This window comes from Sinocyclocheilus anshuiensis, unplaced genomic scaffold (assembly GCF_001515605.1).
Source record: "Sinocyclocheilus anshuiensis isolate Anshui unplaced genomic scaffold, SAMN03320099.WGS_v1.1 scaffold93, whole genome shotgun sequence".
Taxonomy (NCBI): Eukaryota; Metazoa; Chordata; class Actinopteri; order Cypriniformes; family Cyprinidae; genus Sinocyclocheilus; species Sinocyclocheilus anshuiensis.
Genome location: NW_015539852.1, coordinates 1,065,561 through 1,087,510, shown reverse-complemented (window position 1 = coordinate 1,087,510; position 21,950 = coordinate 1,065,561). Strand labels below are relative to the sequence as shown.

The window sequence follows — 21,950 nt, the reverse complement described above, 5'->3', positions numbered from 1 at the left end:
TTACGCATAGAAATCAGAAAAACATTTTTAACTCTTAATTGTGTGTAAACAAATTTGAGTTCTTTAGAAAAGAAACCAGAAGAAGAAGAAAAAAATCACAGATTTGCATTTATGCATTTATTTAGACTTTTTATGTAAAGCATTCCAGCACACAAAGTATACATTTGATCATTTCCTACACTCCCTGGACACCAATGACCTTTGGCTGTGCTATTGCCACGCTCTACAGACATTTCTACCCAACTGCAGTAACAATCTGTATCAGGTGGCGGCTCACTTGAGCTCCACTTTCTCCCATTGGAAGTGCATTTCAGTTAAACTCTGCTCAACTTTGCCGCATCGCCTACAGGCACTTTTGCACACTGCATCTCAAATCACCAGCTCTCATTGAAAATGAATGATTTCCGGTACTTTCTGGCTATTCCATCTCTGCTGAAGCTTAAGGCTAGTGGCAAAAGTATAAGATAAAACAAAGAACGAATTTGTGGACTGTTTCACTTCGTGACGATGATTATTAGAACGGTTGAACTATTAGAGAAATGGGCTAAACAGCTAACAATTCTTAGAAAACTCTTTAAAAAAGAAACAATAAAGACAGAGTTGAGCTCAAGGATGTGAATGGGATGTAATTAGGAGGGTGTCTGAGTCAGAATGGAAGGCACAGTGGGGGTGTGGAGTGTGTGGAGCTCACTGCAGTGGTCACACAGGACTCGAGCAGATGGCTCTTTTCTCACTCTGCTTTGGCATGCTGAGATTTTATCGCTTCAGTGCAAAGACCTATAGGAATAAAACCACTTATACAAGCATACTGTAACAGCACATTAACTTGCGAATTTCTTAAAAAAAAAAGAAAGAAGCATACTAAGCTTGTTCAATTCATCAATGCTCTTAAATGTTTTATTTTTAGATGTGGAAAGGCCACAAACATTTTTTAAACATTCATGAAAACTTTGGAAGTCACTTTAAGAACGTCATTGCATTGGATACGAAATGAATGACAAATGATGCTACAGCGTTTCTCAAAAATAACTTCACTAACTGGTCCCAATGTGCTTTTTAGTGGAACATCACATTAACTATGGACTATTGTAATAAAATTTGCCAACCACAAAATGTCACAGTTGATTTATATATTCATATACTATTGTTCAAAAGTAGATTTTATTTTCTTTGAGGAGGGAAAAAACTTTTCTTTCTTTCTGTTTACCAAGGCTACATTTATTTGATCATAAACAAGGCAAAACAGTCATTTTGTGAAATATTATTGGAATTTTAATCTTTTATATATACATTTAATTATATTTTTTATTAATTTTATATTTTTATAAATTTAAAAATTAATTATTAATTTGATGACAATGTTGAATTTTCCGCAGCCATTACTCCAGTCTTCAGTCTCACATTAACCTTCAGAAATTATTTTAATATGCTGATTTGGTCAATATTGATCACAGAAAACTGTTTGTGATGAATATTTTTGTGGAAAACAATGATTTTTTCTAGGATTCTTGATATTGAAATCTTTTGTAACATTATACATTATACCTCAAACTTTTGAACAATATGTGTGTGTGTGTGTGTGTGTGTGTAAAACAGTATGCTTGTGCTATTTATGTAAAATAAAAGTTATGAAAAGGTGATGTGAGAACAATAACATCAACAACCTCACAAGTGAGGTTATATTCAAATGGCTTATGAATACTGCACAAATTTACAGAGTAATAACTTATTGAAAAACAATTAACATGACATGCACTAAAGCTTCGAAAGAGGAATCTGACATGCTCCCCTTCCAGCAACCTCTGATTTCTCAATCTGCCCTAGAGGGACTGTAGAGAAACAATCCAACACACGACCACATATAGCCGTCGATACTCCGTCAACTTAACAAGGGAGAAAATTGATCTGCAATTAAAGTCAGGCCCTTACTTCACAGGAAGCTCAGCTGGAACCTGACAATGAAGAGCCGATTAAACCTGCATGTCCCTCTAGAACAAAAGCTTCTGGTTAGCCTCATGGGTTCCTTTTATGAGTAACTTGGAATGAAGGAACTCTCTAACTCTGCTTTGACAATGCCTACACCATCCTTTCATCAGTATATAGTATTGAATCGGCCTGACATCGTTCTTTACATCAAAGTCCACTTTTGTACGAAGAGAGTATACGTGATTAAGTTCTATTTCCCTCTTGAAAGCCACACAAGTGGTTGTGGCAGGAGTTGCGTTATTAGAGATACAAATTTTCTCCCATCGGCACTTCAGACTTCAAAGTCCGGAGACAAAAAAAGATTCTCTAGTGTCTGCAGAAACCAATCAGTGTCAATTTAGCCCAGCAGACAGGGATAATAATTTGAGAGTGTGCGGCATGCTTTCCTGTATCGTATTAGCTTGGTAAAGCAACCAACCAAAGCACTTCTTCTCCACAAGCCCTAAACAATATTCAACAGGCAACACCTACATGTATCTCTCCACAGTAAACGCACCTCTTCAATCTCAAAGAGCATTTCTTAACACAGAAGTTCACAGAAGTCGAGCCTCCTTTTATCTTATAGCCCTTGAGAGCCAGAGGAGGTGGAAAGATGGACTTGTTTTGACTTTTAAGAGAGAGCCGAGTGAGAAGCAGTGGAGAAACCAAAGCTGTGGATGGTAAGAACCATGATATCTTTGGCTTTCTGGGTAGATCTCATTACGACGTCATTATCCTGGCTGGAGAAATGGATAGAGCTCTTGTGGCCCCTTGTGCCCCTTTGAAAATCCTCATTCTACTTCAAAGTACAGTGCCAGAGAGGATCTGCAGGGAATGAAACACCTCTCCGCTGACATCTGTCCCTCACTTGGAGCTGTCCTCCAAAAGAAAAGTGTCTAAATTGGAGAGCACCAATTATGGACAAGATAGTGCCACAGGCAAACACATTTGCAGACTTCCCTTAACTGTTGCTCTGAGATTGGTAAAGGAAAGAAATTTCTAAAAATGAAACTCTGAAGAATTCAAAGAAAAAAAAAAGAATCACAACAAACATTTGTTTATTTGAATGCCACTGCAGTCACAAGATGCACACCACATTCACAAAGCATTCCTATTATAAATGAGAATAGATTATTATAAAATACTTAGACTCAAATAGATGCATATTTCCTAAAAGAATGTTCTTGCCTTTTCTTCTTCTTATAATAGATCTTAAGACAAAATCTTTAAAAAAGTTTTTGGGCTTTTTTTTTTTTTTTTTTTTTAAATATTAAGCATTAAAAAAGATCAAATGTGCAACATAATACACACAACTACCAAAATATTTTGTTCTATAATGCTTGTTTCTTTTCTTTTCCTGTGTGTTAACCAAATGATTTTCAGAAAGCAAATTCTTCAATGACAAATAATGATCTTAACGTCATGCTCAAACAAACAAACAATCAAACAAACAAATAAATAAATATTTTGATGCATTACTGATATTTTATTCTTAAGAAAATAAGTTGATGTTAAGAAAATATTTGAGAAACTGGAGAAGTTTTTCTTTTTTTTTTTTTTTTAAAAATGCACATTCTTATTAACTTCTTAGGGATAGTTCACCCAAATATGAACATTCTGTCATTATTTACTCACCCTCAAGTTGTTACAAACTTCTGCTGAACACAAAAGATAATATTTTGAAAAATGTGGGTCACCAAAGAGTTGCTGGTCTCAATTGACTTCCAAAGTATATAAAACACACTATGGAATTCAATGGAGACCAGAAACTATTTGGTGACCAAATTTTAATATTTAATATGAACTATCCCTCTAAGAACTTTCTTAACTTTTTTTCTTAAGATTTTCATTAATCAGGCCCTTGATGAACGATTGTCCAATTCTAATACACTGGCTTCAACAATATCAACAATTTTACATTAGATTAGCAAGGACTAAACAACAATCTCCGCACAAAACTAGGGCAGGTGTTGAGGCCGAATAGTAGAAAACATCATGTTATCCAAACAAGTGCCCTGGAGCTAGATTGGTAGCACTGGAGCGATGAATGCAGTTCCTCCCTCTACAATGTGGATGTTCAAATGTCTCAGAGGCATATGCTAATGCTCCAAGCAAACTTCTCATGCATACATAAAGAGCCTTTTTTATATTGTGCAGCAACATTCCTGATAATACATTGCCTGCACCTAAATGACAAGTGCACATCAGCAGTTGAGTATTTAAATGAAATGCAAAGACGTGGGCAACTGTGACATAACATGAAAGCACAGCATGTGACAACCGCATGCTGTTCCGTAGAAGAGTGGTGTTGAGCTATCTGATGGTGTTTATGTTTCCAGGTGAAATTTAATGATGGTATTGTATATCTAGGGGCAGGAAGATGTGCCCTACATAGAATACTTCTTCAATAAGGCACATTCTTTATATGAAGGAGGGAGCAAAATCACTGAATAAGCAGCAAGTTGAGAAGGAAATGTAATTTTAGCCTTATGCCAGAACATAAATCTTATACAGTTATGTTCATAAGTTTACAAACCCCAGAATCTGTAAAATATTTGGAAAAATAAGAATTATAAAATGTGCATTTTTAAGTACTCTCTGATGAAATTCAAATATTTCCTATATCTATCTATCTATCTATCTATCTATCTATCTATCCATCCATCCATCCATCCATCCATCCATCCCAGAAGGACACATTAAATTGATTAAAAGTGACAGTAAAGGCATTTATAATGTTACAAGATATGTATATTTCAAATAAATGCTGTTCTTATGAACTTTCGAATCAAAGAATCCTGAAATTTCTACCAAAAAAAATAAAAATTAAGCAGCAAAAACTGATAATAATACCATTAATAATATCTGAGTGAATACCAATAACAATTGAGCACCACATTAGCATATTAGAATGATTTCTGAAGGATCATGTGACACTAAAGACCAGAGTAATGGCTGATGAAAATTTGGCTTTATGGTCACGGTAATAAATTACATTCTAAAAAATATTAAAAAAAAAAATTTAAATTTGGTAAACCCCCCCCCCCCCCAACAAGAAAAACAACCCATAATATTACTGTTTTACTATTTTGAATCAAATAAATGCAGTCTTAGTGAGCATCTTTCAAAAAATATATAAAAATTATATATAGGTTCATTTGTCTAAACATCTTACAAATTCTGCAAGGACTGTATGAACATAAGAACATGCATGAACACAAGTTTATGCAGCTAACCAATCTTCCATAGGAAACAGGACACACACACACACACACACACACACGCACACACACACACACACACCCTGAAGAGTGATGGAATGGGTGAACATCTGCTGGCACAGTGGGGAATGAAGGAACAAGAAACTTTCCCTGTGTCTCACACCGAAACAACTGATTAGGCCCTCTAAACGACGGACCCTCTGCCAATGTTGAAATAGCGCAGTCCCTCCATCTCCACGCTTCTGAGCTGAGCTCCAGCAGGTGTTGTAAGGACTTGAATCATTAACCTCAGGCTGACAGACAAGACTGAGCCCACCAGGCTCAGAAAAGTGTTTAACTTCAGCAGCTCCCCACTACTCCAGTGAGTCTGCAACTTCACACACTGGGTGCTGCAAAATGGATCCATTTATTTCAACTGCAGGTTAGAGGTTGGTAAGACTGATTTTTCCATACTTCTACCACCGAATTTTAGTCTATGTTCTGGACTTAAAGGGATTTTCTTCCCACACAGTCTAAGCACCATTCCTGCAATCCCACATTATTAAAGCTTTCATATTTTCTCAATAATGTCAAAATAAGAAAAAATAATGGTATATAGGCCTTTTGTGTGTGTGTCTGTGTGTGTGTGTATCATAAAATCATCATCCACCTTAAACAATAAAAATACATTCTGCATATGTGCTTTACAGAAGAAAAAGAAATTAATATGGGGTTGGAATGATATCAGCAGAGAAAATGATCTTAGTCATTTGAGTGATCTATTCTTTTAATGCAGCCATATGTGTAAACACACAAGGGTAGAAAACAGTTTACAAGCACACACACAATCAACTCTCCACCCAGTCTTATCTACACTCTCCTCTATCTGTTCAGCATCTTCTCATTTTCCCTCTCCCTTCTATCATTCTTGTTCAATCAGCGCTCTCGCCTTCTCTGTGGTCAGCGGTCAGACAGAGAGAGTGAGAGGTAACACTCATCTGAGCCCTTGAAATAAAGACATGGGACTCCAGTCTAGATCGATAGCCTGTTAGTGACCACTGTGACTTTCATGTCATGCAATCATCGGACAGATTGTCAAGGAATAGGGAGTCTGTGATAGACTAGATCTGCCTGGGATACCAGGGAAACACGGGCGGTGTGAAATTCAGCACTGTATACACACATCCGTACAGCCACACAAAAGGAGGAAAGCATAATGTTAGCACCGTGTTTGAAGCGCTGATACAAAGCCTCACCGCATAATATATATCAAAGACAAATATTAGACTGAGAGATTTGCTTCAACTGACATGAGTGTCTGAAAGACAAGCTTTTCTATTGACTTAAATTAACTCTGAGAAATTGAAAGGGATAGTTCGTCCAAAAAATGAATTTTTTTCATCATTCACTCACTCTCATGTTGTTCTGAACATGTATGACTTTTCATCATGTGAAATACAAAAGGTTAATTTTTGAAGAAAAACCATGGTCACTATTTTAAATATAGTGAAAGTGAATGAGGACTTGTGGGTCGAATCTCTAACATAACAATAAAAGCAGCATAGAAGTATCATAAAAGTGGTCCAAAAGTCTTGTGTGTTCTATTCAAGGTCTTCTAAAGCCATACAATAACTTTGGAGAATTGTAAGTCATTATTTAGTGATTATCTTCGTCTCATTGTGTTGAACTCAAAAACTAAATAATTTAGACTGAACTGGATCAAATGTAGTGTTGTAGTCCAGACAGCTCAAGACATATTTTCATGGTCTCAACTACAACACTTATCAAGTAATTCACTGAAAAAATGATTCAAAATAATCATTTGATTACAAATCAGAGATGTCTACTTCCATATTGAACTCTAATGAATACACCAAGGAAAGAAAGGAGGATTTTCAGTGAATAAAAAAAAAGGCCATAATCACAAAAAGCCATTTTATGGATTCTTTCTGAATAAAAAAGAACAGCATTTATGTAAAACAATTCTTTTTTTAACATTATGAATGTCCTTACTGTCACTTTAATCCAATTAATGCATTCTTGCTGAATAAAAACATAAATTTCTTTAAAATAAAAATAATAATAATTAAAAATATTCGCTATAGAATATTATATTTAATATAATTTTCTAGTGAATATTTTTCATTTAACCTACACAAATGTGTTTTTTTTTCTTTGTAATAACGTACACGCATCATTATTGCACAATACTCTAGGATGGAAACTATTGATACCTTTATTTTAATATTTAGTATTTTTACACAACTGGAATGTTTGGTTGATTTATTTTGTAATAATGACTGACTATATATCTCTCTGAATAGAGAATTTTCTTTTTTGGTGAACTACCCTTTAGCAGTGCTTAAAAATAAGGCAACTTCTCCCACCTGATTCAAGTGAACTCAGTTGAACCAGTAAACAGAGAAAGATAATGCAGGAAGTGACCTCAAAGCAAACATTATTTTGGGCATTTGACATTTATTGAAATAAGCCTCTGGTCTGCATCTGAAATGTCTACATCTCAATGCAAATAACAACTCTGAAATATGACACATAGCTGCAGTTACTGTAACCTTTTCAAAACCTCGGCAAATAATGATTAATAACTTATTACGAGAATGAAATCAAAACGTTATCGATCTTAAGTTAAACTTGGATTTGCATATATACTCAGATTGATGTCTGAGCTGTGCCATTCTTATATGTTATTTGCACTTTGCTGTGGGGTTCACCTGTCCTGATATCCTCTCCATTGCAAACGAAGCCACTTGCATTTCTCTGGCCTCACAATCTAGCTTTCCTCACGATCACAGAAAGCAATTTAGACCTTGTTGACTAAATTATATGTGAAGAGAAAATAAGGAGGAAAGAAAGAGATACAAATAGAGTGATGCTAGCATACTGTATACTGTGTATATTACAGTATGCAATATGTAAAGGATAATGTAAAGTCATTTATATATATATATATATATATATATATATATATGTATTTATTTATTTTTTCAAAGAAATTTATAGTTTTAGGCATTAAGAAGGCATTAATTTGGTCAAAAGACAGAAGGGACATTCGTAAAGTCAATGTTGTTTGTAATTCATAAAAAAACTGCATTTATTTGAAACATATTTGATAAAATTACAAATGTGAACTTACCAACTCCAAACTTTTGAAAATGTAAAGATTTTTTTTTCTTCTGTAATGAAATTGTTAGCCTCAATAATTGAGTGCAAACTCCATCTGAACCAATACATTAATTGCCATCCTACTTTTATTTTCTTGTATCGTATTTCACTCAGAAACATTATAGACGTAAAATGGGTTGTAGATGCTGTTTCATGTTGACTTTTAGCAGTCTAGTCAAATAACGATTCAAGAAAGAGATGTTAAAAAGAATAAATAAATAAATGCTGTAGCAAACCATTCTCACTGAAAATGGTAGTTCAAACACACTATATATTAAGGTATACAGTGCAGTGTGCGCTGTTTGCTGTGTACTGCACAATTTGTCAAATGTGGGTCATTTGAGTCTTGCATTGCGTGTACATTTGCATACCACATCCCACACACAGTATACACACTGCAAAAATAATAAGAGTAGCATGCTTGTACGCTATTCCAAACACAACATTCAGCCTTTACCGATTCCCCCTTAAAAGCATGTATGAATATAAATCTGCACAGTATGAAATCACATATTGAAAAGCTGTAAATATGGGCACTTCTGAACTGTGTTTTGATTGGCTTGTTTCATTTAATGGATCTGTCATCTCTCAAATGCCACATCCAACCTCCTTCTACAGACAAACAAACATTCCAAAAGAGAGTGAGAGAAAAGAAAGAGAAGGGGAACATTTCTTCTTCTAATACCTCTGAGTATCCCTGTCAGATGATGTGACATTGAGAAATGAATCATTCAGAGGTTAATTAAACGTTGTTTATGCCAAGTGAGAGAAATGACTATACTACCCAGAGAGCACTAAGGCAAAGACTGTGTTCTCTGACCTGCAGAAGCGTGTAATTTCCTGTGGCGAGAGAACAATCCGTGGCCACGCCACCTCAGCCGTTTTAAGCACAGCTGATGACTTGCATAAAGAACCCTAGAAAAAGGACTCACCTTGATATTGGCATAGTTTCGACGGCAATTGAGGAGACAAAAGAATAATCGCTTTGTATTTGAAATGTCTATGCCATTTATAAAAGGTTTAGTGCCAATTATTAGCACAGGAAGCTAGCCGCTCCATTGGCCGGCCTTCTTTTAGGCACATCATAACATTTTCCACAGTGAAATGTGTCAGTGATACAAGTAACATCAGGCCACTTGATCTGACATCTCAGAAACATGCCGAGACCTTGCTTTTGACAATGCTATTTCATTGTACAAAGCATTGTTGAAGGGAAAATCTCACCAAAGACTTGTTCAGATTGTGTTTCTTCACAAAAACAAAAGAAAAAGCAAGAGTAGATTTATTATGAAGTCTATTTTTTATCACATTTCCTCAAAATGAAACCAAATTGTGAACTGTAATGTACCTAGACATTTTAATATATTTACAATTCTTAATGATGATTGTAATTAATTAAATTCTATATATATGTGTGTGTGTGTGTGTGTGTGTGTGTAGAAATTACAAAGATAATTACAAACGATAATTACAAAGACATGGCAAGTAACACATAACGACTTTGAAAAATGACTATATGAATCCTAAGTAAATCCTAAGTAAAGGAAAAACACTGCAACAAACTTATTTATTTTACAAAAACATATTTGATTTACTTTATGCAAATTATAATATGCAATATGCAAAATATATAGTATTATTTTCCTTTAGATTTTAGGGTTGTATATGACCCAGCATGTTCTTGATAGGCTCTTTGACCTTCATCTCCCACATTTTCCCACTAAATGTCAGAAAGTAAACATAGTGATTAGTGACTAAATCACATCTCACATTACCTCACATCAGAAGTTATTACATCACATTTGACCTCAGTGGATAACGTCCCATGAAAAAAAAAAAAAAAGTCCTACCGTTATCTGTGGCCATGAAGAGAGCGGTGTACTGGTTGTTGTGAACATGCGGAGACTCGCGGTCCAGTATGGCTCTGGTGGTGACGTTGCCTTTGAAGGGGTTCACGATCAGCCAGTCTGCTGGGTCTCTCAATACAGTGAACCTGAAAGGCACACATGACCATTAACAGTTACACATGTAGCTTTTAGAATGAGTCTTGCTTTTAAAGTTCACCAAAATGCATTTCAAAATCTCTCTCAGTTTATTTGACCACTTTTTACAGGGACAATCCCCTCTGACTAACTGAGTGTCTTGATTAAGAACACAATTCTGATAGTTCATGGATTACCCCTTGCGGCATTCGAACCTACATCTTTTTGGTTCCCAGAGCAGATTTCCTTTCAAAGTTTTTTTATTTATATTTACATTCTAAATCACATAAGAATGGAAACAAAAAAGTTACAAAAAGTAAAATAACATAAAATCAACAAGGGAGCACAAAACATAAGTGCAAAGACAGTATAATGCCACCCCATAAAAAACCCCAACCCTCCCACTAAATCAACCGAACCCTCAAAAAACATTACAATAGAAGCAAAACTACCTTCTAGAACAATAACTAAGTATTTTACACTCTTCCTCCTTTTTTTGACTAGTTTCAATGGTATGTTAGAGTACTGTAATTGTGCATCTACCTTGTTAATAGGAAAAAATTCACTCTTGTGCAGATTAAACATGCAACCAGAAAACCGACCAAAATTCTTAAGCAAAGATAGAGCTGCAGGCAGAGAGGTATGTGGATTAGAGATAAAAAGCAGTAGGTCGTCTGCATATAAAGTTACATTGTGCTCGGCCTCCCCGCGGGTAATTCCAGTAATCTGCCGACTCAGTAGACTTAACAAATGAGCAAAACCATGGCATAACGACCCTTAGCTCGAACTTAAACATTTTACCAATAAAATAGTCATATGGAAAATCAAAATAAGTGAGAAAAAAAAAAGAAAAAGAGAAATAAGAATCTCCTCTAAAGTTAACGAAACTTGTAGTCTAAAACATGCTAACAGTAATTATGATAGCACCCAAAAATAAACGAAAAATATTATATAACAAATGTAATTCAGCAAGTGAAATCAGATCAAATGCAACAGCACGGAACAGTCTTTAGAAACGCAGAAATACCCGCATGATGTAACAAACTACAAATGAATAGTAAACCATTCATGTGATGTTACATAGTAAGTACAGTCAAGGTCCACCGTTCAAGTGTACTAAAGAGACATCGTTGCGTTTTAAGAGGCATTACGGTGAGCCGTCAAAAATTTCTTAGCCTCATCCACCGATGCCAGCAGCTTTAGCTCACCTTCCTTAGTCCAGATCCTCAGCCTTGCGGGGAAAAGAAGAGATGGCTTGAATCCCAGATTGTAAAGCTCTGCCATTACCCCACGATATTGAACGCGCTGCTCCAGAACTTCCGGACTGTAGTCGTCGTAAATGGCGATCGCTTTTCCATGGTACTGCAAAGATCCTCTTCTCTTACGGGACTCTCGTATCACCACCTCCTTGATCTGATACTGGTGAAAACGAACTATTACCGCTCTCGGCCTCTCTCCCTGCTTCGGCTTAGCGATCAGAGCGCAATGTGCCCTGTCAAGTTCCGGGGGTGACGGCAATACCTGCTCGCCCATTATTTCCGACAGCATCTCGGAAAAGAACACTGTGGGTCGAGGACCCTCAATGGCCTCCGGTAAGCCAATTATCCTGATATTATTGCGCCGACTGCGTCCCCCCAAGTCCACTGTTTTGGCCTTGAGTTTAGCGTAGTTCTCAGTTAGTTCGGTACATACCGCTTCCAGCGAGTGAATTCGCTCGCTGAGGAGGTCTGCGTTGGATTCCAGTGATACTATTCGTGGTCCATGGTCCGATACCGCAGCCTGGACGAGGTCAAGTTTTGCCTCTAAAGATGTCAAAGCAGTTTTGAAATCGGCAGAGAGGGCGGCCCTGTGGTCTTCCAATAAGCTAGTTAAGGCCGACATGCTAACCTCGCCATGAGCCGCGGGCGCGTCATCTTTAGCGGTAGTGTCTTTCTTCGCTTGTTTTGCTGATTTAGATGCCATTATCTGCTTCCTTCGTTATTAACCGTGTTATCCAATTACATTCGAAAAGATAAACCAGTAGAGGGTTATTAAATAGTAACAAAGAATAATCTGTACAGGGAACACGAGGTAGATGCGTCTACTCCATTCGCATCCAGAACCGGCGTGCTATCCCAGAGCAGATTTTTAACCATTAAGCAACATGACCTCAAGCATTAGCACTACAGAGTGGTGATGGGTTATCAAGAAGGTCAGTTGAAAGTGAAATAAGAAGAAATGGAGCAAGAAGAGCCCCTGAAACATGTAGGAATGATAAATGACCTGCAGCAACACCTCTAAGAGTAATGAGCTGTTTTGTAATTGGGTAACCATGTGATGATATCTCACGCATGACCTCCAGAACACCTAAGCATGTGTGTATGTATGACTGGATAAACGCAGTCGCAGTAGTGCTGAAATCTGGAATTGAGTCGCTGATTTACAGGCTAAATTAAAAAACAAACACACAAAATGAAATGCCAAGTTCTCCGGCTCTACTGCTTTTAGGAAACCCATAGAGACTCTTTCAAACCAGAGAAGGGGATTTTATTTTTTCTGAAATCTCTTGCTGAATACCTTTCCCAAAAGAACATAAACATTCACACAACCAATTATGATTCCCCCCCCTTCTTAAGGGTTTCAAAAAAATTGCAGTTCTCACTAAAGCAAAAACAGAACTGGAAAATGAAGACAGAGTGGACTTTATGTGTCAGTCTATACCACATGATTCTTCCTATAATAACAAGTTTAGTAAGTTTATATTCAAGACAAACTTACTATTTGATTAAGATTTGTAAAATATGCATGTACTGTACAAACTTTTACACATACACTACAGTTAAAAAAGTTTAGGGATGGTAAGATTTTTTTTAAAGTATATATATATATATATATATATTTAGCAGCCATTATTCCAGTCTTCAGCGTCACATGATCCTTCAGAAATGATTATCATTTGCTGATTTGGTGTAAAGTAACATTCTCAAATTCTACCGCCTAATATTTTATGTGGAACCCATAATATATTTTTCCTTTCAAGATTCTTTGATGAATAGAAAATTCTTCTTGAGCAGCAGTATATTTACATGATTTTTAAACTAATTTAAACATTTTAACACAAATATACTGTACTTTTTTCTTTTTTGATAGCTGTACATTTTGACACCAATTGAGACCCAAAATAGGATAGCTTTTACAGTAGCTCCATTGTACCCCATTGCACTCCCTTCCGACAGCAAAAAAGCACCTTTCACAAAGCAATTCTAGCTTATCAGCATTCTATCACATCTCAGGGAAATGTTCTCTGATTCACGCAGGCAAGCCCTCAGAAACAAGCTAGCATGAGATTAGCATCACGCTGCTCTGGGTAAACATATCCTCACATCCTGACTCAGATGTGCAAGAGAATAGGTTGTATTCTCCTTCTGTAAAATCCTCCTGTAAAATCAGCTGGCATTTGTTAGAAAACTCTCTTCCAGCCTGGAGTGTGACACAAAGGCTGTAAATGCAGTCAATGGCTTTATGTCTGACAAAGTGCAATTCGCTAGCACACATACTGTACAAGTACACAAAGCCCAAATATTAGAATAGCGTGGCTTTTTATATATATATAGCCTAAGCCTACTATAATAAAAATCTTCAGGTGATTTTTTTTGTAACCATCCGTGTTTTCAATGCCTTTGACTATAAATGTTCAGGTGATCTATTAACACACATGCCGCTTAGTGTCTCAGCTCCGACAACCCTCCATTTCTTTTCGACAGTGCACACACACACACACACACACACACACACACACACACACACACACACACACAAACAAACACACACACACACACGTCAAGGCCTTATTCTTTTTTGCATGTGCTCACAGCACTGATAACCCTCCATTTCTTTTCGACAGCACACTCTGAAAAACTTAGATGAACTTGCCATTCATACTGACACAAAACAAATGGATATTTCATTTCTTGAATCTGTTTATCAGACCCTCTACAAAGCCATTAATCAGACAGCCTTAAAGTTTGCAAAGGGGGTGTGGCCTAGATGCTTGATCATACGTATTGTACAAAACTCTTTCATTAACAATGCTTTTTTTTCTAATCTACACAAAGCGCTTCTCTCAATTAGCCTCCTCTCAATGTCATTAGCGTGTCATTAAAAATACATTATGCAAATTAATATGTTATCTATAACGATACGTGCTAATGACCATAAATAAGCTGTCAAAGACTTTTCACCCGTAATCAAAGCTTCGGCTGATGTAGACGTTTTCATTTCCACACATTGTCACACTATGACACAAATTACAACAACACAACTAAGGGTACAACAAAGTCCTTGCCTTTTTGGCCAAAGTTGTTTGTAGTATTCTGCTTACACTAGAAACGAAGCAGAAAAAAAAATGATTTGCCAGCATGTCTAAAGGAGAATCTGGGTCGGACCTTCTCTAGTCCCAAAGTCCACAGCGAAAGGATGAAAGACTCAAAAGTTTCATCAGAATCCAATTTAGTCAGTAAGAAAGTAAGTTTGTGAGTGTGTGGCCGGTCTTGAGCGTAGCTCGGTCATTAATCCTGATGCAGAACATCATGGGTCTCTTGCATTATGCACTGAGATATTTTTTTGGCTACAGTATCAGGTCTCCAGTCTCTGACAGAAATTGTTTCAGACACATGCTGGAAAAGCATGCAGAAATAACTACCCACTTAAAATTGCATTTGTGTGCATGTGTGCAGTGTTAATCTCATCAACAATATTGCTAAAGAAAATGCTCGTTAATAAAAGATCTTATTAAAGATAGACAGAAAATGAGCATCATAATGTTAATTCAGGGTTTGCAAATCCCTGGGAGTTTGTAAGGGAACTGCAGGGAGTTTGTGAGTTTATGAAAAGCTAATAAGAAATTCAATCATAAAAAATTGAAATTAAAATAAAAACAGTTAAAATGTAACTGAAAAGATTAAATATTTTAGTTGTTTACCTGCATGTTGTGACCGTCGTGAACATGCAAATGTGTAGTTAAGTCATTTAAATATTAAAGGGATAGTTCACCCAAAAATTAATCATTTACTCACCCTCATGTTGTTCCTATAAAATGACATGAAGGGAGTAAATAATGACAGAATTTTCATTTTGGGTTGAACTACCCTTTTAATTTATAATCTCAGGGGTACTTCAAATAAATATTTTAGAGGTTCAATGGGGTCCAGCTGACAAAAAAGTCTGGGAATGCCTGTAATAATTAAATGTTTTTTAATTAAAATATACTGTTTACAAACACATGATGAGAAAAAAAGACATTAACAATGTAATAATGATTAGTACAACGACTAATGTGCAATGCTTTAGAAAGAATTTGACAGTTTTATTTAAAACACTCATATTTCTATTATAAGGATATTTTTGTGGATTCAAATTATGCCATTAAAGTCAGAATAAATCAAAAATGACATGAAATGTTTGCTGAAATTAATATTTTCATCCAAAAGAAAAAAAAATGGCCGCATATGTGTTTAGCATGTGACTTGACGCATGTTTAACAATTCATTAGATGTCCATGCACAACCTTGTGCTAATGTTCCTTAAAGCTGAGGCCGGTTGCATAAACTTAGCCACTATGAAGAACTAGTCTGACCAACTAGCATTTATTCAAGCGGTAATCAAGCTTACTTTTTGGATTCAAAAAGTTTTTATGTATAGTAACTGACTTAAGTTATAGCCAGTTTTCGGGGGGGGGGATGACTTAATTGTAAGACTAGTCTAAGCATTTTATGCAACCGGCTGCTTTTCCTAATGACAAAACCAAAAACCTCTATTTCAGCCACAAGTGCACAATAGCAACTGCTCACAAAACATACAAGCTCACTTCACCAGGTTAGGACATTGGCCTTCAACCCACAAAGAAAAAAAAAACACCAATTCTTCTTCACCACAATTGGGGGGGGGGGGGATGACTTAATTGTAAGACTAGTCTAAGCATTTTATGCAACCGGCTGCTTTTCCTAATGACAAAACCAAAAACCTCTATTTCAGCCACAAGTGCACAATAGCAACTGCTCACAAAACATACAAGCTCACTTCACCAGGTTAGGACATTGGCCTTCAACCCACAAAGAAAAAAAACAACAACCTCTATTTCGGCCACAAGTGCACAATAGCAACTGCTCACAAAACATACAAGCTCACTTCACCAGGTTAGGACATTGGCCTTCAACCCACAAAGAAAAAAAAAACACCAATTCTTCTTCACCACAATCTAAAATGTAAGAAATGCCTCTCCTTGAGCCACTTTTTCATATACTTTTTACTCCTTACACCCTTTCATGATGTGTCAGGCATGGAGAGGGCCCGTGGTGTGGTGCATATTTATGCTTCTGTATCACTGAGACGGCACGGAGGCCAGAGGGGCTTTTCTCCACGTTACCTTCTAATAGAAAACAGGGGAAAGCAGCAAACAGCTTCTCTGCTGCAGGAGGGTCATTTTGGCATCTTTGTACATAAATTCTGCTCCTTTTATTCCTGGTCTGTGCTCAGGAGTGGATCTATGTGAGGAGAAACCAATGTTGCCTCACACATTGAACTGTGGACTGTGTAAACCAATGATTTCTCCAATAAAGATCCATGTTACATAGAAGCAAATAATAAAAGGTGGATTTAAAGTGCACAACGTCTGTGCCACTAACAGCATTAAATGAAATTGTAATAAATAAGCAAATAAAGATAACACACACACATATTCTTGAGCTTTTTTTGTGCTGAAACTTTAGACTTGATGTGAAACCTTGCTCAAATATTAATGTGTGCTCTCTTTTTACTGTTCCGTTGAGCTGAGTTTCATGCTATAGCCCAAAAAAACAGGCCTCTTTATCAGAAAACATACATCTGCAGGGACGAGCAAGTGGCAAACTTACGCTAATGCTGACCGTCCTGTGTTTGTAAAATAGGATGGATGCACACATTAGGATATTACTTTTAGCCATTGAAATTCGATTGCAGTGTGGTTTGGAACTGGACATCTCTTTCTGAGTGAAGATATAATAAAAATGAGGGAGAAAAACAAAGAAAATGGCCTTTCCCAAACTCAGCATCATACTCGTTCTAAGTTCATCTCTCTGTGGGATTCATTCCCACTAGCTAAACTGAACTCAACTCCCAGATGTGCATCCGCCGGACCCCAGATCAGTGTGCGAAGATGCAGAGGTTGATGAAAAACAGCTGTGCCATAAACTCTCCCTCCGCTCTCGTGTCTGCGACAAATTGCCGTTGTCACCCCTGCAGATATTTCGGTTTCATATTGGCAGAAAGAGCTGTACAAAGGAAATAAATGTGACAGGGAGGCAGGAAAATATAAACGGGGGAGACGGCCCATCAATCAGCCATGGTCAGACTCAGAGGGAATCAGACCCCTTCTGTGGGTGCAGTCCGTTCTGCCAGCCTGTCCATTAACAGCTCGTTAAAGTTCAGACTGTCGCTCACCGTCCATTCATCTCACTCTGTTGCTTAACCCTCTGACAGCCTTCACAGGTTCAGTATACACACACACACACTTTCTCCAGGGTTGGGTAATCAACTTTGAAAAGGCAGCTTGTCAAGTTGCAAGCTACTTATATTTCAAAGTATAAACTCCATTTATATTACCAAATATTTACATATATACTTTAATATTTTATATGCTTAAAATGTTTTTAAAAGCAGTCTTTTATCCTCACCAAGGCTGCATTTATTTGATAAAAAATACAGTAAAAACATTAATATTGTGAAATATTATTACAATTTAAACGTTTTAAAATGTTTCTATTTTAATATACTTTTAAATGCAATTATTCTTGTGATGACAAATTATATAACATAATAATTATACATATGCATGTATTTAGATAAATAATTTGTTAATGCTATGTTAACTAATATAAATCAACATATATTTAAGCAGTACTAATGTCTTTATCTGTTTTACATGCAATATCAATTTTTGGTCACAAGATTGCCAGTTATTTCTGCTCTTTTCAAAAAAAAAAAAAAAAAAGTTCCAAGCAAAGCCACAGCAAAAAATGTTGTTGTCTTCAAGAAACAGATAGTGAATGAATCTGTGTTTTGAACAAACTGCTTGAGGGAATGATTCAAAGATTCACTCATGTAATGTCGCACATTAATGATTCCGTGTTTTGATAGAACCAATTGTGGGAATGATTCACTGACCAACTGATGAAGACACTTGTTTTATTCCTAAATGAATACTTGTTCTGAACGATTTGGTAGAAAGAATGACTCAATGAGTACGTTTACATGGACAACAATAATCCGATTTTAACATGATTAAGACAATACTCTGATTAAGAATCAACCATGTAAACAGATTTTTGATTATCTTAATCCGGCTAAAGTCATATTCGAATTAAAAAGAAATCGAATTAAGACATGTGGAGTATTCCTATTTCAGTCGCATTATCTAAGTGCAGTATAGACATTGACACACCTTAATCACACTATTACCGTCGTGTAGGACTTTTCGCTGCACTTTGCGACAGGATACACATGGCAGTGGTCAACCGTTTGACGGCAAACAAAAGAGCATGGCTTTAACAACGCCATCATCTGCTTGCACATATAGCATGACAAATAATTAACTGCACTTAAAGCTTTCGTAAAAATAAAAATTAAACACCCAAAACTGTATATGACATCGTAACGAAGACAAACTATATGTTTATACATGAAATTATGGAGGGGACGTCGGATGGCATTGCATGGGGACGTGATGATGTGTACCATTATCTATGTACTGACACGTAAAACAGGAACATGAAAGGAATATTCTAAAAGCAACTCATGCAAACACCTTAATCATAATATTGTCTTATTTAGAATAAGGAAAAATAATTAGATTACCGATGTCCATGTAAACGTAGTCAATGACTAACTCATTGAGTTTGTCGCCACCTACTGGCTCAATGATGCAGAAAGCAGTGTATATGGAAATTAACACCATTAACCAAAGTTAATAAATGCTGTACAATTATTGTTATATCATGTTAGCAATTGCATTGTTACAATATTTTATATATCTGCAATTATATCATTTGTTATTATTAGATTTAAAAAAAAAATCATAATTTCTGTTTTACACTCTCAGAAAAAGTGTGAGCCGTCACTGTGGTGGCACCCTTAAATGGTACATACTAGTACCTTAAATATATATATATATATATATACATATACACACACTGAACAAAATTATAAACGCAACACTTTTGTTTTTGCCCCCATTTTTCATGAGCTGAACTCAAAGATCTAAGACTTTTTCACAAAAGACCTATTTCTCTCAAATATTGTTCACAAATCTGTGTAAATCTGTGTTAGTGAGCACTTCTCCTTTGCCGAGATAATCCATCCACCTCACAGGTGTGGCATATCAAGATGCTGATTAGACAGCATGATTATTGCACAGGTGTGCCTTAGGCTGGCCACAATAAAAGGCAACTCTAAAATGTGCAGTTTTATCACACAGCACATATATATATATATATATATATATATATATACAGTACATAATAGCACCTTTTGAAAAGGTACTGCCCCAGTGACAGTTCCGTACTTTTTTCCTGAGCGTGTAGGTCTATGTACCATCTGGAACCTCCTTAAGTACCCCCTGGTTAGAGGGAGGCAATTTAGCTGGACAGGACGTGATGCTAGGACCTCTTAGAACAATGGTGTTTCCAACTGAGACTCACATAAGCAAAGATGTGCCAAGCTGTGCAAAGTTTATTCAGCCACTGAGGATTGAGGAGCATGTGTTCAGACAAACGTTCACTTGATTACTGTAAGCTTAAGCAAAGACTGTGAGAATCATCAAAGCTCTTTGTGTGGTATCAGCAGTCAAGTGTACGGACACACCACACACACTCCCAGATATATCCCCTATCTCTTTCACACTTTTTTTTTTTAAGAGCTCACTGCCTGAGAACTGAACTGTATAACCGAGGTAACAGGAACAACAACCTCGGCTTCATTTCCATAAATTATCATGCCTCAGCAATGCAATACATAAAATCTAATTTATTATCATAATAAGGCACAAAAAGCAGCTCTTTGCATCGGTTGAAAATCATAACCCTGTAATTAAGTCAGAGAAAACCAATTTATCCATGCTTCAGAGAGGCCTTGCCACTCACAGTCTTTCCTGTTGGCACCTTTTGGATAGTTTTAATTATTTAACCGCATAATGACTGTCTCTCACAACTGTTCCCTAGACTAATACCACGTTACTCATTATTAATGTCAAGAGGAAAGAGAGATCAGACACAGTTTTGTTGCAGTCTGTCTATTTCCGTAGGACAAGCCTATATTTTATGAATTTGCATGAAAATTAGCCAAAATGGCTTCCTGCGGCACACAATCAGAGTTTTGCAAGTTTCTTTCCCTTCAAAGATTCCTATTCCCCTCAGACCCCAAAGTGATTCTATTGGCTGAAAGAACTTTAAATGTGTACTCTATTCTGCGCCGGATATATGTACTGTATGTATACTACCATTCAAAAGTTTAGGGCCAGTGCGATTTTTTTTTAAACACTTTTATTCAGCAAAGGATGCATTAACTTGTTTATAAGTAACAGTAAAGACATGTTTGCTTATGTAAGTAAGTAATATAGTAATGTTACTAAATATTTCTATTTTAAATAAATGCTGTTGTTTCTATTCATAAAAGAATCCTAGACAAATATCAATCATGGTTTCCACACAAAAAAAATATTAATAAATATTATTAGTCTAACAGCATATTAGAATGATTTGTGAAGGATCATGTAATACTGAAGACTGAAAATTCAGCAATCACAGGAATTAATTACATTTTGATATTAAAATAGAAAAAAATCATATTGACCCCAAACATTTGAATGGTAGCAAATAACTGAGTAACATGATGTTTAATTAAGTTTATTAATATTATTTACCAATTATTTTGGAAAAACAATCAAGACAAAGAGGAATCACTCAAAAGTAAGTAAAGAAAGTACTATCTCTTACCAACAACCTTTCTATTGTAAAACAGAGGTCAAATATCAAAACGTGGGTCTAGGCTGTTTAAATTAAATACACTTTGTCAATATTAAATCTGAATTATTTGACATATCAGCATTCAATAAAATGTAAAAAACAATCATGAGGACTTCACTGGCCCTGTGCGAGGAAATTAGATAAGAAACTAGCTTGGAATTATATCTGACACTGTGGAACTAATGAGGAAAACCAACCGTATCTTGTTTCTGTGTGAGAAATGGTTAACTCCCATAAAGAAAGGAGTCACAGAGGCCAAGCGTCTTCATATTTATCACAATTAATTCAGTTTTTTCTGAGTGCAGTTATTCTTTTGAGCAGCCACTGCAGAGTAAGCGAGACCTGACATGAACCAGCCCAAACTCTTCCCTCCTCCGCTGTCACCAAACTCTCAGTGCAGCTCACAAGAGATTATTCTGAATGCCGCATAGTTGTTTTATTTATTTTTTAAGACAATCTTTAAGTTCCAGGAACTCGGTAGAATAAGGGGTCGCTGTGGTCCTCTGAGTTTCCCGAGATGTGAAGGCAGCAGAGTTGTCGTTAATTAAAACAGACAGCCATACTACAGTATTGCATTGTTGAATAGA

General features: G+C 36.2%; 1 protein-coding gene across 2 annotated transcripts in view; it reads right to left on the bottom strand.

The window, feature by feature from the left end:
- Window positions 1-21,950, bottom strand: part of cdh13 (cadherin 13, H-cadherin (heart)) — a 319,293-nt gene that overhangs the window by 19,866 nt on the left and 277,477 nt on the right. For both annotated transcript variants that reach the window (XM_016480972.1, XM_016480973.1), the window contains one exon: window positions 10,199-10,341. In XM_016480972.1, the coding sequence (XP_016336458.1) occupies window positions 10,199-10,341 (143 nt within the window). The remainder of the gene's footprint in view (window positions 1-10,198; window positions 10,342-21,950) is intronic.